At 40.2% G+C, this 25535-nt stretch overlaps 2 protein-coding genes across 3 annotated transcripts in view; both read right to left on the reverse strand.

The window, feature by feature from the left end:
• Nucleotides 1–27: 27 nt before the first annotated feature.
• Nucleotides 28–4064, reverse strand: fzd5 (frizzled class receptor 5). Its single transcript, XM_057335790.1, has 2 exons — nucleotides 3457–4064; nucleotides 28–3322 (listed from the first exon to the last, which is right to left on the reverse strand). Exon 2 carries the CDS (start codon nucleotides 3102–3104, stop codon nucleotides 1320–1322), a length of 1785 nt encoding a protein of 594 aa, XP_057191773.1. The 5' UTR covers nucleotides 3105–3322; nucleotides 3457–4064; the 3' UTR covers nucleotides 28–1319.
• A 4613-nt stretch (nucleotides 4065–8677) lies between these two features.
• Nucleotides 8678–25535, reverse strand: part of plekhm3 (pleckstrin homology domain containing, family M, member 3) — a 42786-nt gene continuing 25928 nt past the window's right edge. For both annotated transcript variants that reach the window (XM_057335787.1, XM_057335786.1), the window contains 3 exons: nucleotides 21541–21604; nucleotides 14952–15109; nucleotides 8678–11771 (listed from right to left, as the gene is read on the reverse strand). In XM_057335787.1, the coding sequence (XP_057191770.1) occupies nucleotides 11600–11771; nucleotides 14952–15109; nucleotides 21541–21604 (394 nt within the window). In that variant the 3' untranslated portion in view covers nucleotides 8678–11599. The remainder of the gene's footprint in view (nucleotides 11772–14951; nucleotides 15110–21540; nucleotides 21605–25535) is intronic.

Genomic DNA, 25535 nt, shown 5'->3' on the forward strand with positions numbered 1-25535 from the left:
TGAAGCACAATAAATGATTGACCAAACATCTGACTTGCAGGTTCACAGATTGCTGCTCACTTTTATTCTCTACCAGTAAGAGAAACAAAAGAAACATATAAGACACTTTACATAAAGAGATTTTTTAGATATTTAAAACTGTAGCACTCGTTTTTTACTAAACAAAATATGTACAAGTTGCAGTCTGGACTCGAGTCTTTTTCAAGATTTACAAATGAATAGACCCAAACAATTCTGTACACAAACAAAAGCAATACAACTGTAAGTGATGCAGAGGAAATGGGCTAGATGTTGAGTTCAGAGTTCGCTTGGGATCATTTAAGAATTTCAAAAGTGGAAAACCTATTTCTAAACCAACTGGGACAGCAAAGAGAAGTCAAAACGGACAGAGGTTAACAGATTGAGACAGAATTCAATCCGAATAAGCATTTGACATATGGATCAAAACCTCTACAGTGTTTAAAACCTAATATTTGGCATTTTCTTTTTTTTCAACAAAGCTAGTATGTCTGCTGGGTAACAACTAAACCTTGTGTAAAGGTTAAACCATTGACTACAAGAGGGAAGTCAAGCTCAGATGATAAAACTAAATATTCTTTAAACTGCCCAACAGATGCTAACCAACAATCCATTAGCAGTATTAAGAAGGACATTGATAAACAAAGTCATAAATTTAACACTAGACTACCGCATTTTCCTCCCAATTTCTTACATGTTGTATTAACCTGCACAGTAAGCGTTCCTGTTATTCACAGAGAACCCATACAAGCGTCACGTTTTACCTAAAAAATACATTTGTAAATTTTATTAGGACGGTGTTTAAAATGATGCCACAAAACAAGGTCTAACCCACATCCTGTAAATATGTTGATAGTCTCAAACACGACAGAGCGACTGTTAGCTGCATTATCACAACGTTCTTCAAACGCATATTTACAAGAATAAACAAATAAATAAAACATCACCATCAACAGTAAGAACTTGATTCAAGCATTAACCATCTCAGATCTTTTTTCCATAATTCATGCTCTAAAAGCCACAGACAATGACTAAAATGATGGTGACACTTTTTTTTAGTACAGTATAGACAATTTCATTGCTTTCCAAATTACATCCAAGAACGAGAAGTGTTCGACTACAATGAAACGACCATCAGTCTATAAAAATCCTTCATAGTGTAACTGTGCTGTCCATCACATATGTTGCAGAGATGTCACTGGAAGGTCGAACAGACACCTGCTCATTCAGAGTCACGACCTGCACTTCATACGTCACTCGCTTGCACGATTTATAAAGGACGGGGACAATCCAGCCAATGTTCAAACGTGTGATGATGGGGCTGATTTGTGGTAGGTCCCAGTGGGCGCTGTTCCAGCTCGGGCCGTAAGAGCATTACTGGCCTCACTGTACATGGATGAGGCCAACACGGGCGGCTTACGGGTTCTACAGGGGACGTAACGTGCCACAAAGCGCCTCCATGACTCCAGAGTCTTCCCTGACCAGATCCACACGCCTGAAGTGATGCCTACCACCAGACACATGAAATACTTCAGCATAAACACAGCATAGTCTGGGCCCATGCCCAAGCGCTGGCGTTCGGATGGGCACGAACAGGCCAGCGCCCGCTCCCAGCCTGGCCTGAAATGTTGCTCGTACACCAGGCAGGCCACTACGATAGTTGCGGGCACAGTGTAAAGGACTGTAAACAGCCCAATCCGGATCATTAACTTCTCTAGCTTGTCAGTCTTGGTTCCTCCTTGCTTAATGACGCTACGGATTCTGAATAGCGAAACGAAGCCGGCGAGCAGGAAGAGCGATCCGGTGAATAGGTAAACCACAAGAGGGGCCAACACAAAGCCACGCAGGCTTTCTAGGCTCTGGTTGCCGACGTAACAGATGCCTGCCAAAGGGTCGCCATCCACCGAACTTAAGGCTAGTACAGCAATAGACTTGACGCTAGGCACAAGCCAAGCGGCGAGGTGGAAATACTGGGAGTAGCCTGCGATAGCCTCATTTCCCCATTTCATCCCCGCCGCCAGGAACCAAGTAAAAGACAGCACCACCCACCAGATGGAGCTAGCCATTCCAAAAAAGTATATGAGAAGGAAGACCAGAGTGCACAGGGCCGGACCCGTGGTGTCGTAGAGAATGTGCTGTTGATCGCCGGAGCCCTCGCAAGCCACCCGCTCATGGCCCGCAAGCAGTCGTACGATATACCCCAGCGACACAAACAGATAACAAGCAGCCAGAAAGATAATAGGCCGCTCTGGATATTTGAAACGCTCCATGTCTATAAGAAAAGTGGCAACGGTGGTGAACGTGGAGACAAAGCACAGCACCGACCACAGGCCTATCCAAAAGGTCGTAAACGTCCGCTCATCCGGAGAAAAGTAAGGTTGGTGGCACGGCAAAGCACAGTTGGGCACAGAGCCGGTATGCACGCGGTTATAAAGATGTGCTTCTTTTTTGATGGGCACCAGGGGGTCTCTGCACCGGCACTCACGGTCACATTTCTGGGGCGAAGCTGATTTGGCAGTGGCTTTGTGCCTCAGCGTTTCCTTAGGGGTGGGTTTGGGGAAGGGAGGCGATAGAGTCGTGGTCTCGCTGCTGTTACGGTCCATACACAGCCGATCGGTATCGCCCAGCATGGGCAGCTGCTCACAACTCATCCGCTCTGGCCACTCGAACCCATACTGGATCATGAGAGGAGAGCAGCCCCTCTTGGCTCTCTCACACACAGATCTGCACGGCGGCAGGGGCTTTTTATAGTCCTGCAGACAAATGGGAGTGTACATGCTGCAGAGGAAGAAAAGCAAGTCAGGGGAGCAACGGATGCGGACGAGCGGCCAGAACTGGTGCACCTCCAGGCCGACTTCCTCTTGGGTGTCATGATTGAATTGGTTGGGCATGTACGTGTGGTTGTAACCGATGCCTTTGCACATGGGGACCGTGATGGGCTCACACACTATATCCTTAGAGGCAGCATCACAGAACCGAGACAGGAGGAGAAAATGTAGGTAAAATCCAACCAGGTGCATACCTGAGGTCGCCGCGGTGAAGTGAGGCTTATCTGCAGGTTTCCTCATACTGAAAAAAATATGCATTTCAATTCTTGAGTATTTTCTCAGCTCGGCTTTTTCCTCTTTCTTCTTTTTCCTTTTTTAATTTATTGCTGCTTTTCGGAAAGAAGAAATCCCAAAAGGAAACCTTAATAGCTCCAGCAGCATGTCCACAGTCCACAAGGTTGTAAATCACGGTGAAGTTTCATTCCAGACCTCGAGCGCACTTTCTTCCGACTGTGAGAGTGCATTTCAAACACGGGCTGAAAAGAGGAAAAGTGCAACTTTAGTTCAATTAAACAATAATCCGCTTGCTTTGGAATAATTTGAGCAATTTTCCACTCTCCCCTCAAAGAGGAATAAAGTCATTAAAGTAGAAATAAACATCTAAACGTACCGTAGAAAAGCACGCGCGTCCGTGGACTGAATGGTCAATCAATCATTCACCGAGAAAACCGTGTAAAGGTCGAAAGTTCATTTTCCGCAGATTCTTTGTAACGAAGTAACACTTTAAGCGTCAGTTTCCCTTCGACTCAGTTTTACATTCCACATGGCAGGTGAACGCATCCGATGATCCGGCGAAAGGTTACGATTCACAACCAGAAACCCCCAAAAACACAAAATAAGCGACGAAAATATCAGGGGGAAAAGAAACGCCGACGCATAAAAAGGCATATTAATTTTCAGGCATAATAAACCTAGCAAAATAAAATCACCTCACGCGTTAGTATTTGACGCAACAGGTTTCAGGTGCTGCCTGCCATTAACGTTAACGCAACCTTTAATGCGTGTCCAAACAGTCCTTTGGAGTTCTTTTCCCCACTTTATGCTCCATAAACCCCACAATTCCAGATTAAACTATTTTTTCCTTCATAAATTTGTCAAAATGATATTTTCAGAGTTGCCGAGCGATAAGCTCCCTCCTGTGTGCTGCACAGCCAGTAATAATTCACTCCTCAGAGGTTCAGTAGAGTGAAAATACTCCACCCGCATTGACACGCCCACAACTTTTCAAGCCACACCCCCTTTCACCAGAGGCCACTGACAGTCTGCTCCATGCATCGCCTTCAATACGTGTTTGGTATTACTTTCACGTCTGCTGTATTGAAAATTGTATGTATGTCAGACTGTCTCTCTCAAATCACAGTTAGCACAGAGGGTGTTTGTGCAACAGGTGTCATTGCGTTGTATGAAACTGAGCTTTTAAATAGTCTCACACATGGTTCAAACATTTAACAGTTTCATGGACATGAACCCTACATGGATTGTGGAAAAGGTGATAATTAAACTACATGAGCATATAAAATGAGTCAGAGGACATTTGAGGGGATGTGAATGGTACTGGTGAATGTGTGTTTGTGTGTGTGTGACTAGGAAAAGGCCTTAAATGTCTTGTGCAAGTGTATCCTGTATTACTTTTGTGTTTACCCACTAGGCCCATTCAAGACAGACGGAGCTGTGCAAACATTCACATAATGACTCCTAACGCAGGCTTAATCACTCATGCCTTAACCAGACAAAGAAAACGAGCTAGAGGAGCAACCTGCCACACTGGTACTGCTATGATGCACTGGAGTTCAAAGGTTATGTGCATTATTGTGAATACACCCCATAAAAAATGACACGGGGTTTGGAAAAAGCATAAATGGCATGGCATTACATCACCTCTAGAACTGTTTGTGTGCAGAAACCATTTGATTTCATGTTCGCCAATGCAGTAACATTATACATTTTTTATTGTTTAAATTTAAGTGTCCCCAACCTATTTTTAAAATTTGATTATATTATATTTGATCATATATATTTTATTATATTTATTATTATTTATGTATCTATTCTTAGTTTATTTATTTATATATATTTATATTATTTCTTTATTATTAGTAGTAATTTAATGAATTAAAAAAAAATTTAATTTAGTTTTTTGCTGTTGGGACAAGCATCATTTTCCATCCTGATACATTTGCATTTCCACTATCTAAAGTCCTCTGGCCAATTATTCACACAGGTAAACCTTGGAATTCTCTGAAATTCTCTATGGAGGGTTACCTCTCTCTTCTCTTTACTCTCTTTCTCATTGTTGATTCAGTATGTAATCTCACAGATTTCTAAGGTCCAAAGGTCTTCCAGGGTGTGTATGTAAAAGCGTAAGTGAACGATCAGGCGGCTCCATCGGGTATTTCTAATGCTCATTTAACACTCTGGTTACGCTGGCTACCAGCACGTCTGAATAGAACAGACAAGAGTAAACAGAAAGTCTACATGCCAAAGACTTGCTCGGGAATCAATCATTGAGACACGCGCGGCCATAAATGTGCGTACATTGTTTTCCTTGTTACGCTCGAGATGTTTGATTGTGTCTTAAACGCTATGGTAACCGAATCAGTCATGCCAGCCATTTGTGCACCTGTTTATTGGTTACCTATGCACAATGGCACATTAACTCCTGAACCCCACCTTGAGGTAATCACCACCGGCTTCCTGTCTATATACTGCATCCATGGAAATGAGGCCATGTAGACTAGTGTACAAACTAATAAGTATCCAAAGTAATGATAAATAAAAATGCTTCCCTGTTCGATTGGCAATAAAATGAATATAGTGTGATTGAAACAAGTCTCAGTCATGCTCTAGATAAGGTGAGCTTGGGTTTGCTTGACTTGAGCAGCGGAGCGTTGATGTCATTGTGGAGTGATTCAGTTAAATGATGTTGTTGCTTGATGAGGTGTGGTTTTGTAATGTCTCCTGGGCATGAAAACATACCATGGTGGTTGGTTTTCCCTCTCTTGTCCTGCATGCTTGAACACATGTCTGCGCGCATGCCTTTATCTGATACATGACTCTCTGTGTCTGCGTGCGGACGGACAACAATTCATTCACAATAATGTGTGATGTAATCTGACTAAATTAGCTTTGTATGTTCTTGATTTGCTTTGCTTTTCGTGTCTCGGTCACAGACAGATGACAAGATACGAGACGCTGCTTTTGTGTTGTTGGAGGAGTGCAGATAGGGAATGGACCTGGAGCTACTTTTGGTGGAATTGTTTTTTTCTGCGGCATTTCTGCAATTACTTTTTTGAGTCATTTTTAATGGAAGTATGATGTCAGGAGTCCTTTCAGAGTAACCCCAGGTGGAGTTCATCACATTAAAGGGACAGTTTACCCCAAAAATACAAATTCTGTCATCATTTTATCACCCTCTAGTTGTTCCAAATGTGTACGGATTTCTTTGTTCTGATAAACACAGAGAAAGGTATTTCGAAGAATGCTTGTAACCAAACAGTCCTTGGCCACCATTGACTGCCATAGTAGGAAGAATTACAATGTTAGTCAAAAGTGCCCCAGAACTGTTTGCTTTCCTACATTCTTCAAAATATCTTATTTTGTGTAAAACAGAACAAAGCAATTTACAAAGAACATTTTTGAATGTTACTCAAAATGTGATTTATGAGACTCAAATGTGCCTCAAATACACACATCAATGCACACGTATTACATCTGACATTGTAAATGGACGTTGAGGCTCTGACCGCAGGTCAGCTGTAACTCGTCTTTGTGCAGCAGGTGCACGTTAGGACACCGCTGCTCTTACGTGTACGTGTGTACTGGGAAGGTTGAAACCGACATTGTAACCCTTTACATGAGAAGCAGACCCTAGCGTTCCATCCCATGTCACTATTGTCTCCGGCGCTCTTTCTGCCGTCGTCTTTTTCTCCTTAAACCGCCCTTTTGTTGTCTTTTTTCATGGCATTTCTGGCCCTGTGTTGTCAGAGCCCTAAATGAGTCTTGACTGGCCTGTGGGCCACTGGAGAAGCACAAAGGAGAACGTTCCCTTCGCTACACTGGAGCCATTGTGCCTTTCAACAATGCACTAATTGGCGATGACAATTAAGCCTGACCAACACTCAGGTTCAATTTGCCCACTCCTCAATACAAATCACGGGCAAATGAGTCGGACCGCGCACACGCAGCTCGCACACAAACCGATTCACACGGTCTCACTAAAACAACAGACATCCTCATGTGCATAATATACAGTAACTAGCAAATACACCCTCCCACTCCTGAGACTCCTGTATTCGGTGTGAAGGGACATAGTGGTCAAGTCTCATACTGTGACAACCATGGAATGGTGGAACGGATGTGTTTTTATGGTTAAGATTTTACACGAAGCAGCAAGTTTATTTATTAGGTAAACATTAAACATAATTTATCAGTTCATTGTGTGCAAACAAAAAAAATAAAAATCCTACAGATCCTCAAAAACACATCTTCCTGACAAGAAAATCTTCACCGTTCCAAACAAGGACACAGCAAGTCCAGATATGTGTGAAAACACCTTTTAAAGTAATCTTCAACACCGAGCTGTCACACACATTAAGACCATAATGGAGTTTGGGATCAGCAGGACGCCCCGATTTTAAGCACACGCTCGAAAACCAGCTTTAAGAGTTAGTGAACAAACACATCCGCACAAAAACACACACAAAGAGGAGACTTGGCATGTTCCGGCCCATCAGCAGTGGCTAGATCCTGGTGGATTATTCTCTGTCAGAGAAAGGCTTTGGAGCGCACTAAGGCCAGGACAAATTACTGCTCGCTTTCAAGAGAAGAAAATGGGAGGAGGAAAAAACACGAGGGAAGTGTTGAAAAAGTAAACCAGGGAGGAAGCGTCTGGGGTGGCCGACCATTAGCTTTACCCAGGCATCACTCAGTTAAGAATTTGGGATGGTTTGTCAGAACGTGTTTAACTAGTCTGGTTCTTTTTTCCTGCCCATGTTAAAAAGTCTGAGGCCATAAATGAAAATGCAATTAATAGTGTAAACTGTATAGTGAAAGTGAATGAATAATAGAGTACAGTTTTGTTAATAGGTTTTAAAAGCTGAGTGTACACATTTTGTAACTTCTTATTTTGTAAGTACACTGTAAGTCCACATTTTTCTGTGGAACACAAAAGAAGATCTTTTAAGGAATGTCTCTGTGGTTTTTTTGTGTCCATACAATGGAAGTCAATGGGGCCAATGTTGTTTTATTACCAACGTTCTTCAAAATATCTTCTTTAGTCAGTCATATAAGGTAGAACCTTTCATCTTAACTTTTTATTGTTTTAACGTTTTTCAAATCCCAAAACTTTATTTCCAGGTTTTTCAACGTGGACTCTCACTTCAAGGCCGCATTGTATGTTGGCCAAATATTTAAAATCCCCTCAAGAAAATATACTGCCATGGCAACCGTTCTCAGTAAAACCATGATATCACTTGATAGAATTTCAAATGTATATATGTGGTGCAGTTAAATCGGGACCACAATGCATCAGTTTAGCAAAAAATTAGAAGCCTCATGCTGTGGTCTATAACAGGTCCAGTGGTTGTTGGTGTAACTCCAGACAGAACCAGATACAAGCATGTGGTTTTTAATTTGGGATTAGCTCGTGAGTCAGCGCCTGGACCTGCTCTGCTGCACCCGGACCCAAAAGGGAACACCATCACCACACTCACGACGTGATGCATTTGTTCCACTTCTACCAGGTCGTGAAACTCACCTTGGATTCTGATCAGGAAAAGAATCCATGGAGTCAATTCAGATTATTTAATAAGTGATCAAAATGTTAGAATGTGTTAAGTAATTTACTTTATTGGCATCAGTGGTAAAAAAAAACAAGGAACCCGCAGCAGTACTGAAAACAATTGTCTGTAGTTGCATAACAGGTTGTCTATAGCGGCGAGTTTATAGGGAGCAATCCAGAAACTGATAAACTGTTCAATTCTAATGAAGAATATAAATACAATAAATACCAATGAAACAAAAACCTGATGATACAAATATACAACCGAGATCAACACGATGGCTGAAAAAATGTACAATACCTTAAGCAAATACATGAAAACAAACACCAATTTGGTGTACAGAAATGACAAAAACAAAACAATACATTAAATTCAGATCCTTTTTCTCATCCCTCATCCCTCTTTTCTGTTAAGAGTCCCTGATTTAAAGTGTCAGATAATGCAAGTGATAAAACTCTATAATACATCAAACTCTCAAAGCTAACAGATTTCAAATACACCATTAAGATCATTGTTTTCCTCAGAAACTGCAAAACATGATGCATTTACCAAAGTTCAAGCCTCAAAAAGAAAATGACAAGATCTCTCACGGGAAAACAAGAGACTGCCAGCTTCCAAGACCCACAGTCTGGGGCTATTCCTTTTTTTAGTAAGGTAAGTAAAGGTCTTAGCCTTTAAAAACAAAACAAGCGATTATATTATGATATCTTCTATAGCCTGATATCCTGATTAGATTAAATACTGAAACATTTTCCTCTCACAAACTGAATGACTAAAGCTTGCTAATAGAAGAACATCAACAGGCTTACGCATTGGCTTTCAATTTAAGGCAGGCAAAGAGACACAGACTAATAAATACGTTCTGAACAACTACCAATCATTCATCCACCATTACACTCTCCAAACACACATCAAACACATGTAAACTAAGACTGAATTCACTCAAACTAGAAGTATTCTTGGTGCAAATGTCTCAAAGTAACACATAAGCTAAAAAAAAACATGAAAATGTACACTGTAACAAATGATATGTGCGTTAAAGTTGACCTAGTCCCACTTTCATGCGCTCAAATGGACAGTTTACCCAAAAATCTGTCATCATTTGTCTCACCCTCGAGTTGTTCCAAATCTGTATAAATGTATTTGTTTCGATGAACACAAAGAAAGATATTCAGAAGAATGCTTGTAACCAAACAGTTCTTGGCCACCATTGACTACCAAAGTAGGAAAAATAACAATGGTAGTCAAAAGTGCCCCAGAACTGTTTGCTTTCCTACATTCTTCAAAATATCTTCTTATTTGTTCAACAGAACAAAGAAATGTGTAAAGCAATTTTGCTAGTCAACAACTGGTTTGGTTACAAGCATTTTTCCAAATATCTTTCTCTGTGTTCATCAGAACAAAAAAATTTATACAGATTTGGAACAACGTGAGGATGAGCAAGAGAGGACAGAATTTTCATTTTTGGGTAACTGTTCCTTTAAGAAGCCACAACTGTTGGTCAGAAAGAACTAAATCTGAGCTAAAGGTCCTTGTTGTGATCAACTTGAAGCAATCGGCCCCAGCAGAACTTCTAAGTGCTTTAAATGTGTAGCCTTGGTGTGCTGGTAAGGTGATCTAAGATATCTAAGATCTAAAAAGTAACAGAGGAGTGAAATATAATAGGGATTTTAAGTATTACAAAAAAGCTCATTAAAATGTCAGTCAGCTGAATACATGTGGGCGCTGGGCATGGCCAGACATAAAATATTATCTGTAACCTGTTCACATTTTGTTTCTTTGGAGAATAACAGACCCGAACATCAAGAACAGGACATCAAATAAGGCAACAGAAGCAAAACAAGTGATTATTGCCAATTCTTGCCCACTAGAAGAGGTCAGCTAGACGACGTGAATTATGAGCTCGTCCACGTCGGGTTTGCTTTACAGTTCTTGTTAAAAGGACCTTACCAATGCTAAACAAAGCCCGAGAACTCTGGACTGTAATTTTGGGGCTTGGTGGCTAAGGATAGTTTGTAATCATAGTCCAGGCGGTTATCAAGAACAACATGGTTCCGCAGCTCATAGGCAGGGCCATTGAGTGTTGATAAACACTCGCGCAACTCTCCGACTCCAGCTGGACGGGAAAAAAAACACCAACCCTACATCCCGCTACACCGCGCTTCGAACCATCAGTCATGCTGAAAGTGACATCAGTTAAAAACATATGGTGACATACTGTGACCTAAAGTGCAAAAAAATGATCATAAAAATAAAAAAATTGAGAGTGAAACAGCTTTAGGCGTGACCAGGTTACCTCTCAACACCAGTATCTGTTTTTTCCTTCATAAAACGTAAAAGTGCAAGAATGAGATCATGTAAAAGGGAACGAATAGTTTGTGCTGGAAAGCAGATGTACCCGTCCCAGGTAGTTAAGCAGATGATATTGCGTTTCTAAGGATGTTTATCTTCATACGTTGAGAACTTCAGCATCGTAGGTTAACTCCAACACGGAAGAAACCCAAATGCAACAGCCAGACGTCCATCTCGCAGCGTTCACTTTGTCAGAACCATTAATGGATTAGAAGCTCTATTTGTGTCCAGAAATTGGTTTGAATCATCTCTCTCGGATTGTGAGTCTGCCAGAAAGTGCATTATTTTACGTCTGTCAGCGAGCGTGTTTGCGTGCGAGTGTGCGAGCGTACTTCGCCTGTATTTGTCGGTTGGCCCCGGCTGTCATTTGGTAGATGAAAGGGAAGGGTAAATTGGTATCATTATGAAGCCTCTGCTCTTCCGGAGCTGAATTATTGTCTCTGGGTCCATCTCTCTCAGGTGAGAGAGAAAGTAAAAAAACATTGCTGTGTCTCTGTCACTGAGCACTTCCACCAGGAGACCGCAGAGTCTTGTTCTTCGCGGATACGCACACACGCACAGCGGCACTTTATCAGTGTAGTGAGCTCCTTCAGAGAGCTGCAGTGCTCTTCGTGAACCATCTCAGGTGTCCAGCTCAAAGTAACCCAGCACTTCATCGTCGGGGCTGTCGTGAGGGGCGTGCCTCCTCCAGAACGATGCCGGTTTCTTGTGCAGCTCTCTGCGCACACAGCGCGGGCACGGCTGGGCTCGCATCCGGCACTCGGCATGGAAGACGGCTCCGCAGCCCTCGCACCTTAAAGAAGAAGAATATCAAATAGTCAAGATATTTAAAACAAATGAGTTTTGGGTGCATTGTAAGTCACTTTGGATAAAAGCGGCTGCCAATTGCATAAATAAAATTGAAGTCACACCAGATTTAAACACCAGATTAATAAAAGACAAACACTTTTGTTTAGTTTGTCATGTAACTTGGTGTACACAATACTGCTGAGAAAGATTACAGTGAAGTTTAGAAAAAGTAAAGATAAGTAGAGTAAAAAACAGCACTGGCTGACAGATATAAATATAACACAAATATATATAATATGCCGTTTCATTCTGTACTAGAACAATTAGATGTTTCTATAAACAGAAATTTCCTCTTTCCCCAAACCAGCATGGGCGGTAGTTTTTGGACTGCCAAGCCCAAACTAAATTCCAAGTTCACTTCTGGCCAAGAGGTTTGGCTATACTGTTCAAAGTTACTCCTGGTGGTCAATTTCTTAAAACAGTTACACTTTGCATACAAGCACCATTAAAAACAATCTATTACGTTCCTCAAACTCATCTTTACTACACATAAACACGCTACAGAAGAAAATTCAAAACGTGCCATAAATACAACCTAAAGCATGCAAGATAATAGTAGCTGAGACCACAGAAAGTCTATTTTAAATCTGCCTCCATAAATAAATAATACTTTCCAACGGTTTAAGGTCCAAAAGCCATACAGTTATTGTACTTGCTCATCTGTGAGGTGTGGTGGTGGTTTGTGGAATTTATGGATTTACAGTGGGGCGTGGAAACACCTTTAGCGCTTATGACTGCATTCTAGTGCACTATTGAGCATGTGCTGTTACAGATACAACAGCAAACGCACACAAACACACCCATAACATTCTGGATAAGCTCAACAGGCCGCACAGTAAAGCAGTTAATATAACACCTGGATCCAGCTGGACTAACAGATCTATAACATTGAATCCAAATGTGTAGATACTAGGGCTAATAATAATTCTAAATGATATAAATAATAAATATTCTAATAAACCTCAATTCTTTGTACACTTTCGAACATGTTAAAGCATTCCGTAAACAACACAGTATAAAAAAATAACACAGAGATAACACAAATAACAGAGATAAGATTTTTGTCGCTGGCCCAAAGCAATTCTCCATCACTCTTCTCATTAACGGTGTGTTTTACAGTTAATAATATTTAAAGTCACCATGAAATCATTTTTTTTTCAATAGAATGTTGCATTGTATAACGGATTAATCCAATGCATGTCATTATTATTATTTTTTATTTTAATTCATGTCCCCCTCAAATAAAATCTCTTCTCTGCATTGCATACAGTATCTTCGCCTGTGGACGGGCCTATACTGACTGTCCAATGGCTTGGCTTCCAACAATCCAATCAATTCCCAAGGAACAAAATCAAGCCCCACCTAATATTTTGTCTTAATCCACAAGTCGTTGCACTCAGATATGTCACAATTGTGACCCTGGACCACAAAACCAGTCATAAAGGTCAATTTTGAGATTTATACATCATCTGAGAACTTAATAAATGAGCTTTCTATTGATGCATGGTTTGTTAGGATAGGACAATATTTGGCCGAGATGCAACTTTTTGAAAACCTGGAATCTGAGGGTGCAAAAAATTGAAATATTGAGAAAATCGCCTTGAAAGTTGTTAATCAGAGGCACTGTAGCAGGCCGCTGCTAAGAAGAAACGGGTTTGTTTTAATGTTCTCTATTGGTTTACCTCTGTAATGATGTTGTGGAGAGTAGATTAACCAGAAAGCGGAAATTCGAAGCTTGAGTGGGTAATTCTCAAAGAGTGGACAGCAGCGAAACGTTTGTAGGTGAGTTTTCGGCCGTTTTTGTTTGTAATTTTGCTGCATCCACTCACAACACAAAATTGGAAATGAAAAGGAAATTTACAAAAAATCTTGATGGAACATACTCTTTTACTTAATATCATAATGATTTTTGGCATAAAAGGAAAATCGATCATTTTGACCCATTCAATGTATTAATGGCTATTGCTACAAATATACCCATGCTACGTATGACTGGTTTTGTGGTCCAGGGTCACAATAAAAAAAAAAAACACCCTTACAACTTCCGTTCCATGGTGACTTTAAGACTTGTTAAACATTAATGTTAAACAAAATTATTAACTTTCTAGAATACTTGATTCTGATTGGTCAGTTGCGACATTCCAAGGTCTATTATCCCCAAGAATATATGAAGAGTTTGGTTCCAAAACGAGATAACTCTGTTTTAATTTTTTTTCAAAAATCATGTTTTTCTTGCATTTTACTGTGTTAGTTAGCTGTATTTTCTGAGTTATTATGGCGTAAATCAAAACCAACCAACTGCAGTTTGATTGACATTAATTGTAATGCACAATAAAAAAACATGATTATTGAAAAAAAAAATTAAACGGCGTTATCTCATTTTGGAACCAAACTCTTCATATACAGTAGGTTAATAGTTTTAACATCAAACTAACAACCGGCTGGATGTACATTAAACCATATCACACATTAGCTAAATATGTTACCTTTAATGTTTGAACTCCAATTTAAATGCTTTAATATCAGACCAACCAACAGTCATTCAGGCTTTATCAGTGTTCCACAGCCCTGAGTGAGGAGCTATGTTTAAATACCTGCATCTGGTCTCCTAACAGCTCTTTACTACAAAGTGAGGTGAAGAGATTGTAGACTGGTGTGAAATACACAGAAGTTTATCAGCTGCCAGCCATAATCGGAGCATGCTTAAAGAAGCCGAGATGCTGGAGGGATTAACTGTCCTCTAGCACACACTGACCTATCACTGCTCCATCATACCTCACACGCCTTCAATTCACTGCCTGCTGGGTGTGACTGACATTAGAAAGGGAAGGACAATCATCAGCCATGAGCTGAGAGTTCGGCACAGAGCTGTGAGATCAACAACACCATTATCATCATTAGTGATGAAAATGATATTTAATGCATTTATGATATTTAATCATACGTCATCCATCCACTAAAATCCATCTTGACACAGGCTGGTTCAAACTGACATTAATTTTGTCATCAAATATATAAAAAAATATATAAATTTTTTATACAAAACTTTTTGTGGCCGCTGCATGCAGCATTTATGCCTTTATAGACCTTCGAGGTAGAGATGAACGGTGACCGTAGGTCTAACCTTTTGGAGGTGTTCTCCTGGAAGGGATAGATGACCTGGCCGTTGTGGCACAGCTCACAGATGAAGCCCTTCTCTCGACACAGACTGCAGCTGTACACGTGAGAGCTGGCAAACTTGATTACCTTCGAGAGGAAGGGAGCAAGCTTTCCATCTATGACCTACAGGAAAGAAAAAGATGAAAGTTATAAAGTTACCTACAACATGGATTCTCTTTTACACATTTCAACTCTTACTGTGGGGTAAATCGGCGTGACAGATTGAAGAATGATAAAATGTGTTAAACAAAATTCAGAGTAGTGCAGTCTTGTAGCTGGAAAACATACAATGGAAAGCCATGGAGGAGGAACTTTGGGAACATTGAAGTTTTCAAACGTGACCCTTGTGAATCCACCATCACATGAGTTTGACCAAATGTGTTCAACAGGTATGAGAAAAGCATGAAAAAGCAGCTGGAGTCTAAAATAAAAAACCTCTATTATTCAATGGACAGTAATCCTGTTAACAGTTACATGTCTATCTGAGAGTTCTAGCAACTGGACAAACACTTCAAGCTTTAAATGGGAGACCAAAAAAATAAAAAAGACAGCACATGAGGAATCAGGAATGAAACCTAATGAATGCTTCGAGAGTGGGGGGATGGCGATGGATCGAGGGTGGGGTAATTCCTTTCGGGAGACTGTTCGTAAAAAATAATATGTGAATGCCATTTATCGGGCAGAGTAGTTAAAAACCGGCTTGGTCTTTGAAAGCGGGCTGCTGAAGAAGGCGTATTGTAGGCAGCTGAATGAGACAGGGGAAGGGGCCTAGACCTCCAGTGCATATTCACCAAGGGGGCAGAGACAAGTGGCTACACCTGGCAGCACTGCGGAGGACCAATTAAAGGGCCTGCCAGCATTCTTCAGCCCTTCCACAAGGAGCCGACCGAAGAATGGTGGAGGAGAAGAGGGGACGGTGAAGGAGAGCTTGCGAGGGTGGGACGGGAGGGCCAAGGGGACGAGAGAATAAAGGAGGGACCACCACAGTCTCCCACGAAAGACGCGCGTGCACGCACACATGCGCAGCATGAGCGAGGAGAATGGGGTGGAAGGTTTGTGTGGGAAGCGGGGAGACTACATATAGACACTGTGACCGGAGGATCTGCGAGGTCTCAAGTCTGTGACACAAATGCACTGAAGCTGTATTAAAGAAATAGGTCACCCAAAACTAAAAATTCTGTCGTCATTATTTATTCACCCTAACGTTGTTCACGACCTGTATGACTTACTTTCTTCTCTAGAAGATATTGGAGAAATGGAACGAAGTGGTTCATATAATGGAAGTCAATTGGGGTCAATGTTGTTTGGTTACCAACTTTCTTCAAAATATCTTCTTTTGTCTACTGCAGAAGACATACAGGTTTGGAATGACATGAGGGTGAGGAAATGATAATGGATTTTTCTTTTTTGTTGTTTAGTTAAACTATTCTCTTAACTGACTGGAATAAACTGGAATTATAATTCCCCTTCCAACAGAGCTCTGAATACAACACCAGTATAACCAAAAGCCCACAACGCTATAAAGCAGTCACTGTCACTGCCCAATAAACACAGAGGTGATACTGTTGGCAAGCTTTCTCAGCATAGGCAACAGGAGAGCCCTCAACTATCCATCCATCAAAAAGCTTTCAGTTCAGACATCCCTGTTTTTCACCGGCCAGTCTGACTGAACCTGGAGGCAATAACCTGACTTTTCCCATGCGGGACAGTAATATATAGCGAGGCATTAAGGAAACGTTGCAAGCCACCAATCAAAGCGTCCCAGGGTAAAGATGATATATACCCCTCTTGATCAATGCTGGCAGGGGGAGTAATTAAACGTTTGAATAATTTAGAAGGGGCGCTGAGATACAGGGAGTTCACTTACACCAGGCTTGATGGGAGAGAGCTTTACTGAGAGAGCTCGAGGGCTGTTAAACAGAGTTACTGACAATGAACTAGAAGTGTGAATTTATGTATGAAAAGTGAGGTGTTTGAGAGAACCAGAAGCTGAAATGCAATTATTAATATTAAACGAGCTGAGTTTAGAGTAGCTGTGGTTCACACCTAGGTTTTCATACTTTCTCTCAGTTTAAGGTCATTTAATCATACTTCTTTTTGCGAATATTCTACAATATATGGACAATGGAAACTATGGAACAGCTCAAACAAAGAATTATAATATATAATTTTCCTAGAACATTCTCAAGTCATGCTGGAATAACAGATTACCAAGTGTTGCGTTGTAAAGTCCACGGCTAATATGTTTTTATTCAACTTTCATAAAAAAACTACACTTCTTATATTTGTTTATTAAAAAGCGATATTAGAAAAATGGCATGTATTAGGAAAAAAGAGCATCTTAAGAGGTCTTTTATCCCCCACTGTGTGTACTGTGTACAGTACCATATATCCTTTCCTAAACTATCCTCACAGTGAACTCAAATCAGCATCTCTATCCTTGTTACGAGGGGTATGGGTGATGTCCGCCAAATCAGGCCCCCCACCCAAATCCCCCACCTTTCCTCCTGTCTTGCCTATGCTTTGTCGTCAGCAGCTTAATCCCTTAAAACCACAGTTTAGCGCCTACTTCTTCATCCACTCCTCAGCCCTGGTCTTAATGTCCTCACCCGCTCCATTAAACGGCAGAGAAAGGGCCCAGATTAGACAGATAATAAGAGTGCGAGCTCTGTTTGGATAACACTCTTCCTGCCAAGACCTCGCAAAACAGGATTAAAACCAGCGTGTAAAGAAGAGAGAGGGTCCGCCACCAGGGTATCGCGTGAGGTGGGCACGAGAGAAATGGTACTAGGATTCATCCCGTACATGGATTAAGAAACAAGTGGTTTCAAATGAATTAAAGGGAAAGTTCACCCAAAAAATGTACTCACCCTCAGGTTGTTTCAAACCTGTATAAACGTCTTTGTTCTGTTGAACACAAAGAAAGATATTTAGATGAATATTAGCAACTATCAGTACTGGGACATCATCCACTACCATAGAAGGGTAAAAATGATTGTATATTGTCTAACACAAAATTAGGTTTATTGAAGAATTCAGGAAAACAGTTCTGGGGCACATTTGACTATCATTTAATTTTTCCAACTATGGTAGTCAATGATGTTCCAGAACTGAAAATTGCTAACATTCTTCCAAATATCTTTATTTGTGTTCATCAGAACAAAGTGATTTGTACAATTCTGAGACAAAGAGGACACGCATTTCATTTTTGGGTGAACTGTCCCTGCCACCATATCGTGTTGCCTCAACACGTGCACATTTCTACAAAAATGACATAATACATACAATACAATTACTGTAGGATTTATATAATGCTCTACGTGTGGGTCATCTTGGGCCACTTTGAACATTTTTCAACTCTTCCAAAAGCTACATCAAACAAAACACAGTGGCCAAACAAAGGTGGCTTCTCGGCGAGCCTTACGCAAACAAATATGGTCAATGAAGTCTTTTTTTTTAGAAAAGAACACAGCCAAAACCCTGATTTAATTGTTCAAGTGAATAGGTAAGAGCATTTGGTTTTGGTCTATGGTGTTTGGAGGCTTGCTGGAGATAGTTCAGCATTCGGTGACCTCTACACGAAGGCCGAGCATTCCAGAGGCAGAGGACCTGGTATTATGTAGCAACGCTAAAAGAAAATGGCTCCTTAATAAGGTAAGCCAATTAAGAGGCTGAAAGAGACAGCGATGTGACGTGAATGGGAAATGCCTCAAATTTGGGCCATACAGAAGCAGTGAAGAAGGGTTTGAAGCAGTGGGGGAGAGTATAAAGGCTTTCCAACAAATTCCATGAATGAAAAGTCCACAAGGAGTGGGGAAAGATGCATGTAGGTGCCAAATTTTCCCAACAAATGCAAGTTGTTCAAACTTAACAGAGAAAGCAGCACATCACTTGCAATATTGCAGAAGAGAATGTAGAAATGTAAAGAAGAACAGTAAGGCGTTGTCAGGCGATGGGATGTTAGGGAACAATAGAAGGGAACAGAAGCAGAGGGAGGACTGTTATGGTTTGTTCTTCTGCCTGTTGCTCCTGAATGGCAGCAATTAGTTAGCTGGGTGGGGGGGACACAGGGTGGAGAGAGAGCGAGTAAACGGACTCCAGCCTCTCACCAGGAGACCGAAGGGAGTGGGGTTGTGGGACAGGAGAAAAGATGTTCTGAGAGTAACAGAAAAATAAGGGCAGGGGTCATTTCTGAGAAACGGAAGAGTGACAAAAATTCAGCAGGGGGTAGGAGGAGAGAGATAACGAAAAGAGAGGAAGAACAATAATTGAGAAATACAGTTATATACTTCAGGTCTAACAGCAGAACATGAGTATGTAAAAAAACAATGACTATTAGTTTAATATTAGTTTTATAATATTAGCATTTATTTTATCGATATATAAATATGAAGCTGATATTCAGATAATTTGTTTCTATCCTGAGAACAACGTTTTGTATTCCATGTTTCCAAAGAGGTAAACAATTACTTTTCGATTTCGATTTCAATCGAAGCACACAAAATTTAAGATGGAAAAGACAAATTTTCTATTTTTTATCATAGCAATGTACACAATTGCAATATATAACATCCACAACCAGCCAATGTATTGAATGGTTATTTACCCCTCACTATGTTTTTTGCAGCAAATAAATGCAATGCCATGACTTTTCTTTCAATAAGAAGTTTTTTTATTTATAGTTACGTAACTATCCAGTGTAACATTTAGTGAAATTTAGCGGCATCTAGTGGTGAGGTTGCGAATTGCAACCAACGGCTCACTCCACCTCTCCCTTTCAAAGCACTACGGTGGCTGACACAGAACTAAGATGTCGTCAGGTTTTCGCTTCTTTGTCAAAGGAGGTACCGTCTTTACGAAACGCGGTCTGTAGAGCAGTTTGTCCATTTAGGGCTACTGTAGAAACATGGCGAATTCCATGCAAGGGGACCCGCTGTGTATGTATATAGAAATAGCTCATTATAAGGTAATAAAAACATAACGCTTTATTATGTACGGTCTTTATACACCTCTTAAGACATACGTTATGTATATTATATTGCATTTCTGTCAATAAATCCTCCAAAAAAAAAAATACACATTGGACATTTGAAATTTGCCTGTAATTGCAAAATTGGAGAAAAAACTGTTGGTTAGGCAAAATCAAGTGAACCATTTCACTGACCAAACTAAGGTCTTCCAATGCACCGTTTAAAGAAAACCTGATGGATTTACACATGCATTTTAGGTGACAAGAAGGTTCATTGGAGTATCTTAACTCTTACCGCTCTGGGGTTTTGTGTATATATCTACAGTAACTCTGAGTAACACTTCAGCAAAGGGTGCGAAAAAACACACACACAGCACATTCTCACAGCCTCTCAACTCCAACTGCCAGATGAGACTGAGCAGACACACAGTCCACATTGTGATGACGTGTGCTACAGGTGTGTGTGTGTGCAAATGTGATGACGTCTTTTATGTGTACAGTGTCAGAATCTGATATGTCCAGAAGGTGTGTGTATATATATATAGTGGCCCATAAAGAATGTCAACACTTAAAAATCTGTGAACTTCACTGCATTACTGTACATAGCAAAATATCATAGCAAGAAGCATTTTAACTGTAGTACAGTTTGTTGAAGTTTGTTGAAATAGACAAAAGTATTTGTCTTTCTGGTGATGAACTGCGCCTGTGTTTCCTTTGCTTGGACACCCATGTGAACCTGAGGGCAACTGACTTCATCCATCAACAAGCTGGAAACAGTTTATTGGAAAAATGTTCATACAAGTTATTTCTGAGAAAAGCATGCTTTTGCTTTGATATTTTGCTATGCAATGGAATGAAGATCTAATTTTACATGATCAAAGGGCCACTGTATGTTAAATGCATCTTCTTCACCTCAATTTAGAGAATCTGCATATTAGAAGTTTACACAAGAAAAAAATTGTCATTTACAAAGTTCTACAAATCATCCACCATTTATTAAACAGATATACAGCCGTGGAAAAAAATAAGTTTTTCATTTAATCAGAATTTCTAGATGTATTTTGGCCATTCCAGTCCAGTGTCTGTGGAATTTCAACAAAATCAAACCTCAGGAGTGACAAAGTCATCCAACAGCAATGTGAAAGACTGACAGAACATGGAAACTGTGATAAAAATCAAGGTTATCACATAAAATTTTTGCGTACAAATATTACTGTTGTATTATGAACTTGCCCTCTATGCAGTATTTGAGCTCTGAAAAAATACAGAGCATCTTTTCTGTTATTTCGACCTGTGTCTCCAGTTTTCATTTTCTGCAAATAAATGCAAATAGAAACAATCTTTTTATGTGAAATTTGTGAGAAATATTGTTAGTAGTTTACAGAATGAAATGATCATTTTACCTAAACACATACAAATAAATAGTAAATGTTAAAATCAGAAAATCTGATTTAAAAATAGTCTCTTATTTTTTTTCGTGGCTGTATACTGTATCTTACAGTATCTTAATCAGATCAAATATAAAAAAGCATAAAGCAGATTTCTTGCAGGCCTAGTTACATGTACAAAAAGAGAGAAAATTTACCTGCTGTAAATCTGCCAATGAATAGAGGTGTACATGCTGTAACAGGTATTCCCTTGGAAAGATCCTGCAGAAACAGCAGAAATAACACATTAGAATGAAAAGCATATCAATTACGGATGTAACAATATCAAAATCTAACTGTACGATAATACCTCGGAATAGAGTCCACGGTACGATATTTATTGCAATGTGTAAAATGACAAATGATGACTTGGAAACGTGCCATAAGCATCCTCTTTTCTTTATCCTCTAATCATAACTGTTGCTTATAGGTATGAGTTATAGTAAGAGATGGGTCAAATGACCTAAAAATGCGCACATGAGTCGGCGCCGCATCGAGATGGAAATAGTTCAACTATTCAGAGTGCCGCGCGCACCGCGGGTCATTTGACTAGAGAAAGCAGCGTGGCTCGCGTTTTCCGCACGGTTTTAGACGCGAAAAATGAATCGCCCCTTAGGCTGCATGCACCAACATAGAAAACCATTCCATGAGCAACACTAGTATCCTGCCATCCCGCCTCTGTAACCATGACAACATGGGTCCAAATTGCTTGGAAATGGGGTTAATTCAATTGAATTGGAAAAAGGCTGTAAAATAGGCATTTAAAAGCACTACCCCTTATTATGGGTGAAGTGGGGCGGCTATGTCTCTCTCTCCATCTGGCTGGCTATTGTGGCCCTCTTCACCTCTCTCCTCCCATGAGTCTACTCTGGCGCTCTCGCTCTCTCATTCACCCACGGCTGCTCACATTACAAACTCAAGGGCCCACGGAATCATCCGGAAAAGAGGGGATGGGAGTGGGAAAGCAACAGGCATATTGTAAATGGGGGAGTGAGGAAGGACGGACGGAGAACAAGGGGAAATGAAAGATTGAGAGCTACAAGATATTACTGAGAAGAGAGAAATAGATATCACACAGGGTAGAAACTAGGGTACCATGGATGCTCAACATCTCATCTTGTACTACATGACTGGATAGATCATAATAAGCAAAGACATCGGACCAACAGAACAGAAAATTCCTCCTAATGAAATGTGCCTAAAATAATTCACTCGGACACATTGCCAATAGCATAGCCCCACCACAGACAAGCATGACCATATTATAAAGGATCCAATAGGATAATTGGGTCGATTAAATAGTCTGGTATTGTAACTTTCAATGCATCTTTAGACCTAAACCATTCATAGTTTCTCCACTCAGCTCAGTGGCTTAGCAGCCCACCGGACGTATGTTGGGAATTGAGTCTTGAGGGCCAACAATGTAGCTCAGAGTCAGCGGAGAGACATTTCTGTGGCATTCATGCTCTTAATAGCATAAATGACATAAATGGAAAGCAAAACGGGTAGTTTTGAGCTCTAATGGTCCATTTAGGGATATTATGGAGACGAAGAGACATATCATTTCAAATGGCGAGCAGCTGTAATTTCGAGTGTGCCTTTTTAGTGTTTGCATGGTTCAAGTTCTGAGACCCCCGTCTATTACTTTGTGGTTTGTGGTGGAGCTCAGTTGTTCTTCTTCACTGCAGTAATCTCAGCGCTGGCAGAAGGAAAGCATGGCGGCACTCCAGACAGCCCCATTCACGGCTCATCCCCCAGGCCTCATTAGGCCGAGCCATCATTACTGCACTAATCTAAAGTCAAAACTGAGGCACGGACGCAGGGGGTGGGATGTTTACTAAGCTGGGGATGAATTCTCTTTTCATATGTTTATGGAAGGCTTAAGGGTCAATAGACAAGAGTTGCAGCAGGTGTCATTAGTACAAATAGAGCTGCTTTGTTACTATGCGTTCGACACATGGCATGTCAAAAATGATACTTTATCAAGAGCCGGGTTTATCTGAGATTTAAGAAATGAATGCTGTAGTGCCCATAGAGGGGGTGAGAATGTGTTTACCTGAAATGACCAGGCTGTACTGTTCTCAGAGGGAGGGGAGAGTATGTGCGCGTTCTTCAAAGTAATGAGAACGCTGTATGATGAGATACTTGAAAAAAAACATTTGTCACCCAAAATTGAATGTTCGGCCATTACTCACTCTCAAGTCGTTTCAAAAAACCTAACTTTTGGAAAATAAAGTAATTCCTTTAAATAATCTCTTGATTGCTATTTTACATGTATTGAAAGTGAATGAGCACGGGGCTGTAAAGATGCAAAAAAGTACAGTAGTGAAAGTTGTATTATGGATGTGACATTTAAAGTCAAAACTTGAAATGTTCATTTTTAGAGAATGTATTTATTATTAATATATTGAATTATCTTTTAATATTTGACTAAACCCCTGATGATAAACTTGTGTCTATACACAAGTTTTCTATTTTAAAAGAAAGAAAGCTTGGATGTGACTAAAAAAAGTTTTTTGAGAGACAACATACTTTGTAGAATTTCTGTCAATTAAAATATACAAACCAGAAGCAATAATACCCAACAAATGGAGAGGCGATGGCACTTCATTGAGCATAAAATAGTTATTTTATTTTAATTTTAATGTGCCCATTTACGTATGAGGAATATGGACCATTATGGATGTGACAATTCACTTACCCGACTATAGAAAACTATGCTTTAAAAACAAAAGATGCTTTAAAAAGAGGCTCCACATAGGTATTGAAAACACCATATTACTGACATCTGACCTATTAGTATGAAGAAAACCATTGGTAAAAATAAAACATTTTATCGTAAGGTAAACGAAAATTTCAGGCTGTCCCTCTAACAAAGCTGTCATATGACACTCAGCTCTACATACCGGTTAGCGTGGTGATAATTTTGCAGTCAAACAATTGTGTGCCTGTCTCCAAGAATTGAAAACTTGGCTCAGAATTTTTTTTACATCTGAATGAAGACAAAACACAAATTGTTTTATTAAACCCATATTTATTAATATGGGCTCTCTCACCCCATACTGTGTACATGCCGCCAAGAACTTGGGTTTTATATTTGACAGTGGTCTAAAGTTGGATAGGCAAATCAATGCCACGGCGAGTTCCGGTTTTTATCATCTCCGAAGATGCAAAGGTGAGACCTCTTCTCAGTAGGAAGAGCTTTGAGACTGTGATCAATGCCTTCATTTCCTCGCGGCTTGATTATTGTAATTCGCTTTATTATGGGCTGCCGGGGTCTGCTGTACATCGACTTCAGCTGGTTCAAAATGCAGCTGGCCGTCTGCTCACAGGTTGTTGCAAAAAGGTCCACATCACACCAATTTTATGTTCATTACATTAGCTACCGATCCAATATCATATTGAGTTCAAACTTTTGCTTTTCGTGTATGAAGCTATAAAAAATCTTGCTCCGCAGTACCTCTCGGAGTTGATCATTGCTCATAATCCAGCCAAATCACTCAGATCACAGACTTTAAAAGTCTGCCACAATTTAAAAGTTTGTTAAACACTCATATTTTCTCTCGTGCTTTATAAAAAAATTAAAATGAAATGAAAAAATGACTTAAGAAGACCAGGTTCAATTATAATTTTACGATGCCCGTTTTGTAATCTGAAAATTGTACAGCCCACAATTCATTCGATTTTATCACATAGACTAAACAGGAAAAACACAACATGAGTGTGAGTAAATGACAATGGAAATTGTATTTTTAGTTGAACTATCCCTTTAAAGAATACAAATCAGTCTTGATTTGACAGATTTAGAGCCTTGGTGAGACACCAGTGCTTAATAAAAGCATCTGGAAGCCGCAGACCACAAAGCTTTACATACCCACAAATCTGATGACAAGTGAGGTATTACTGAACATCTTAGGAAGGCTGACAAAGAAGAGATACAGCATTGACAGGATTCCACGGTCTAATGCGGTATCTCCTGTATGACAAGAAGAAATCCTAACTTAATCCCTGCGGATGTGTTGGTATACTGATTTGGTCGTCTTAGTCGAGCTTGTTCAAGTCAGGACGATGTGGATCTTGCTCTCCTTTAGTCTCTCAGTTACCCCTGGTCATGGTGAACTTCTATCTCCTCGTGCGTAAATTCATCTCTGCT

Source organism: Triplophysa rosa, linkage group LG6 (genome assembly GCF_024868665.1).
Source record: "Triplophysa rosa linkage group LG6, Trosa_1v2, whole genome shotgun sequence".
In the NCBI taxonomy this organism is placed as follows: domain Eukaryota; kingdom Metazoa; phylum Chordata; class Actinopteri; order Cypriniformes; family Nemacheilidae; genus Triplophysa; species Triplophysa rosa.

Bases quoted from the DNA above. Each gene is read 5' to 3' on its own strand.
- fzd5 (XM_057335790.1), bottom strand. From the start codon at position 3,104: ATGCATATTTTTTTCAGTATGAGGAAACCTGCAGATAAGCCTCACTTC.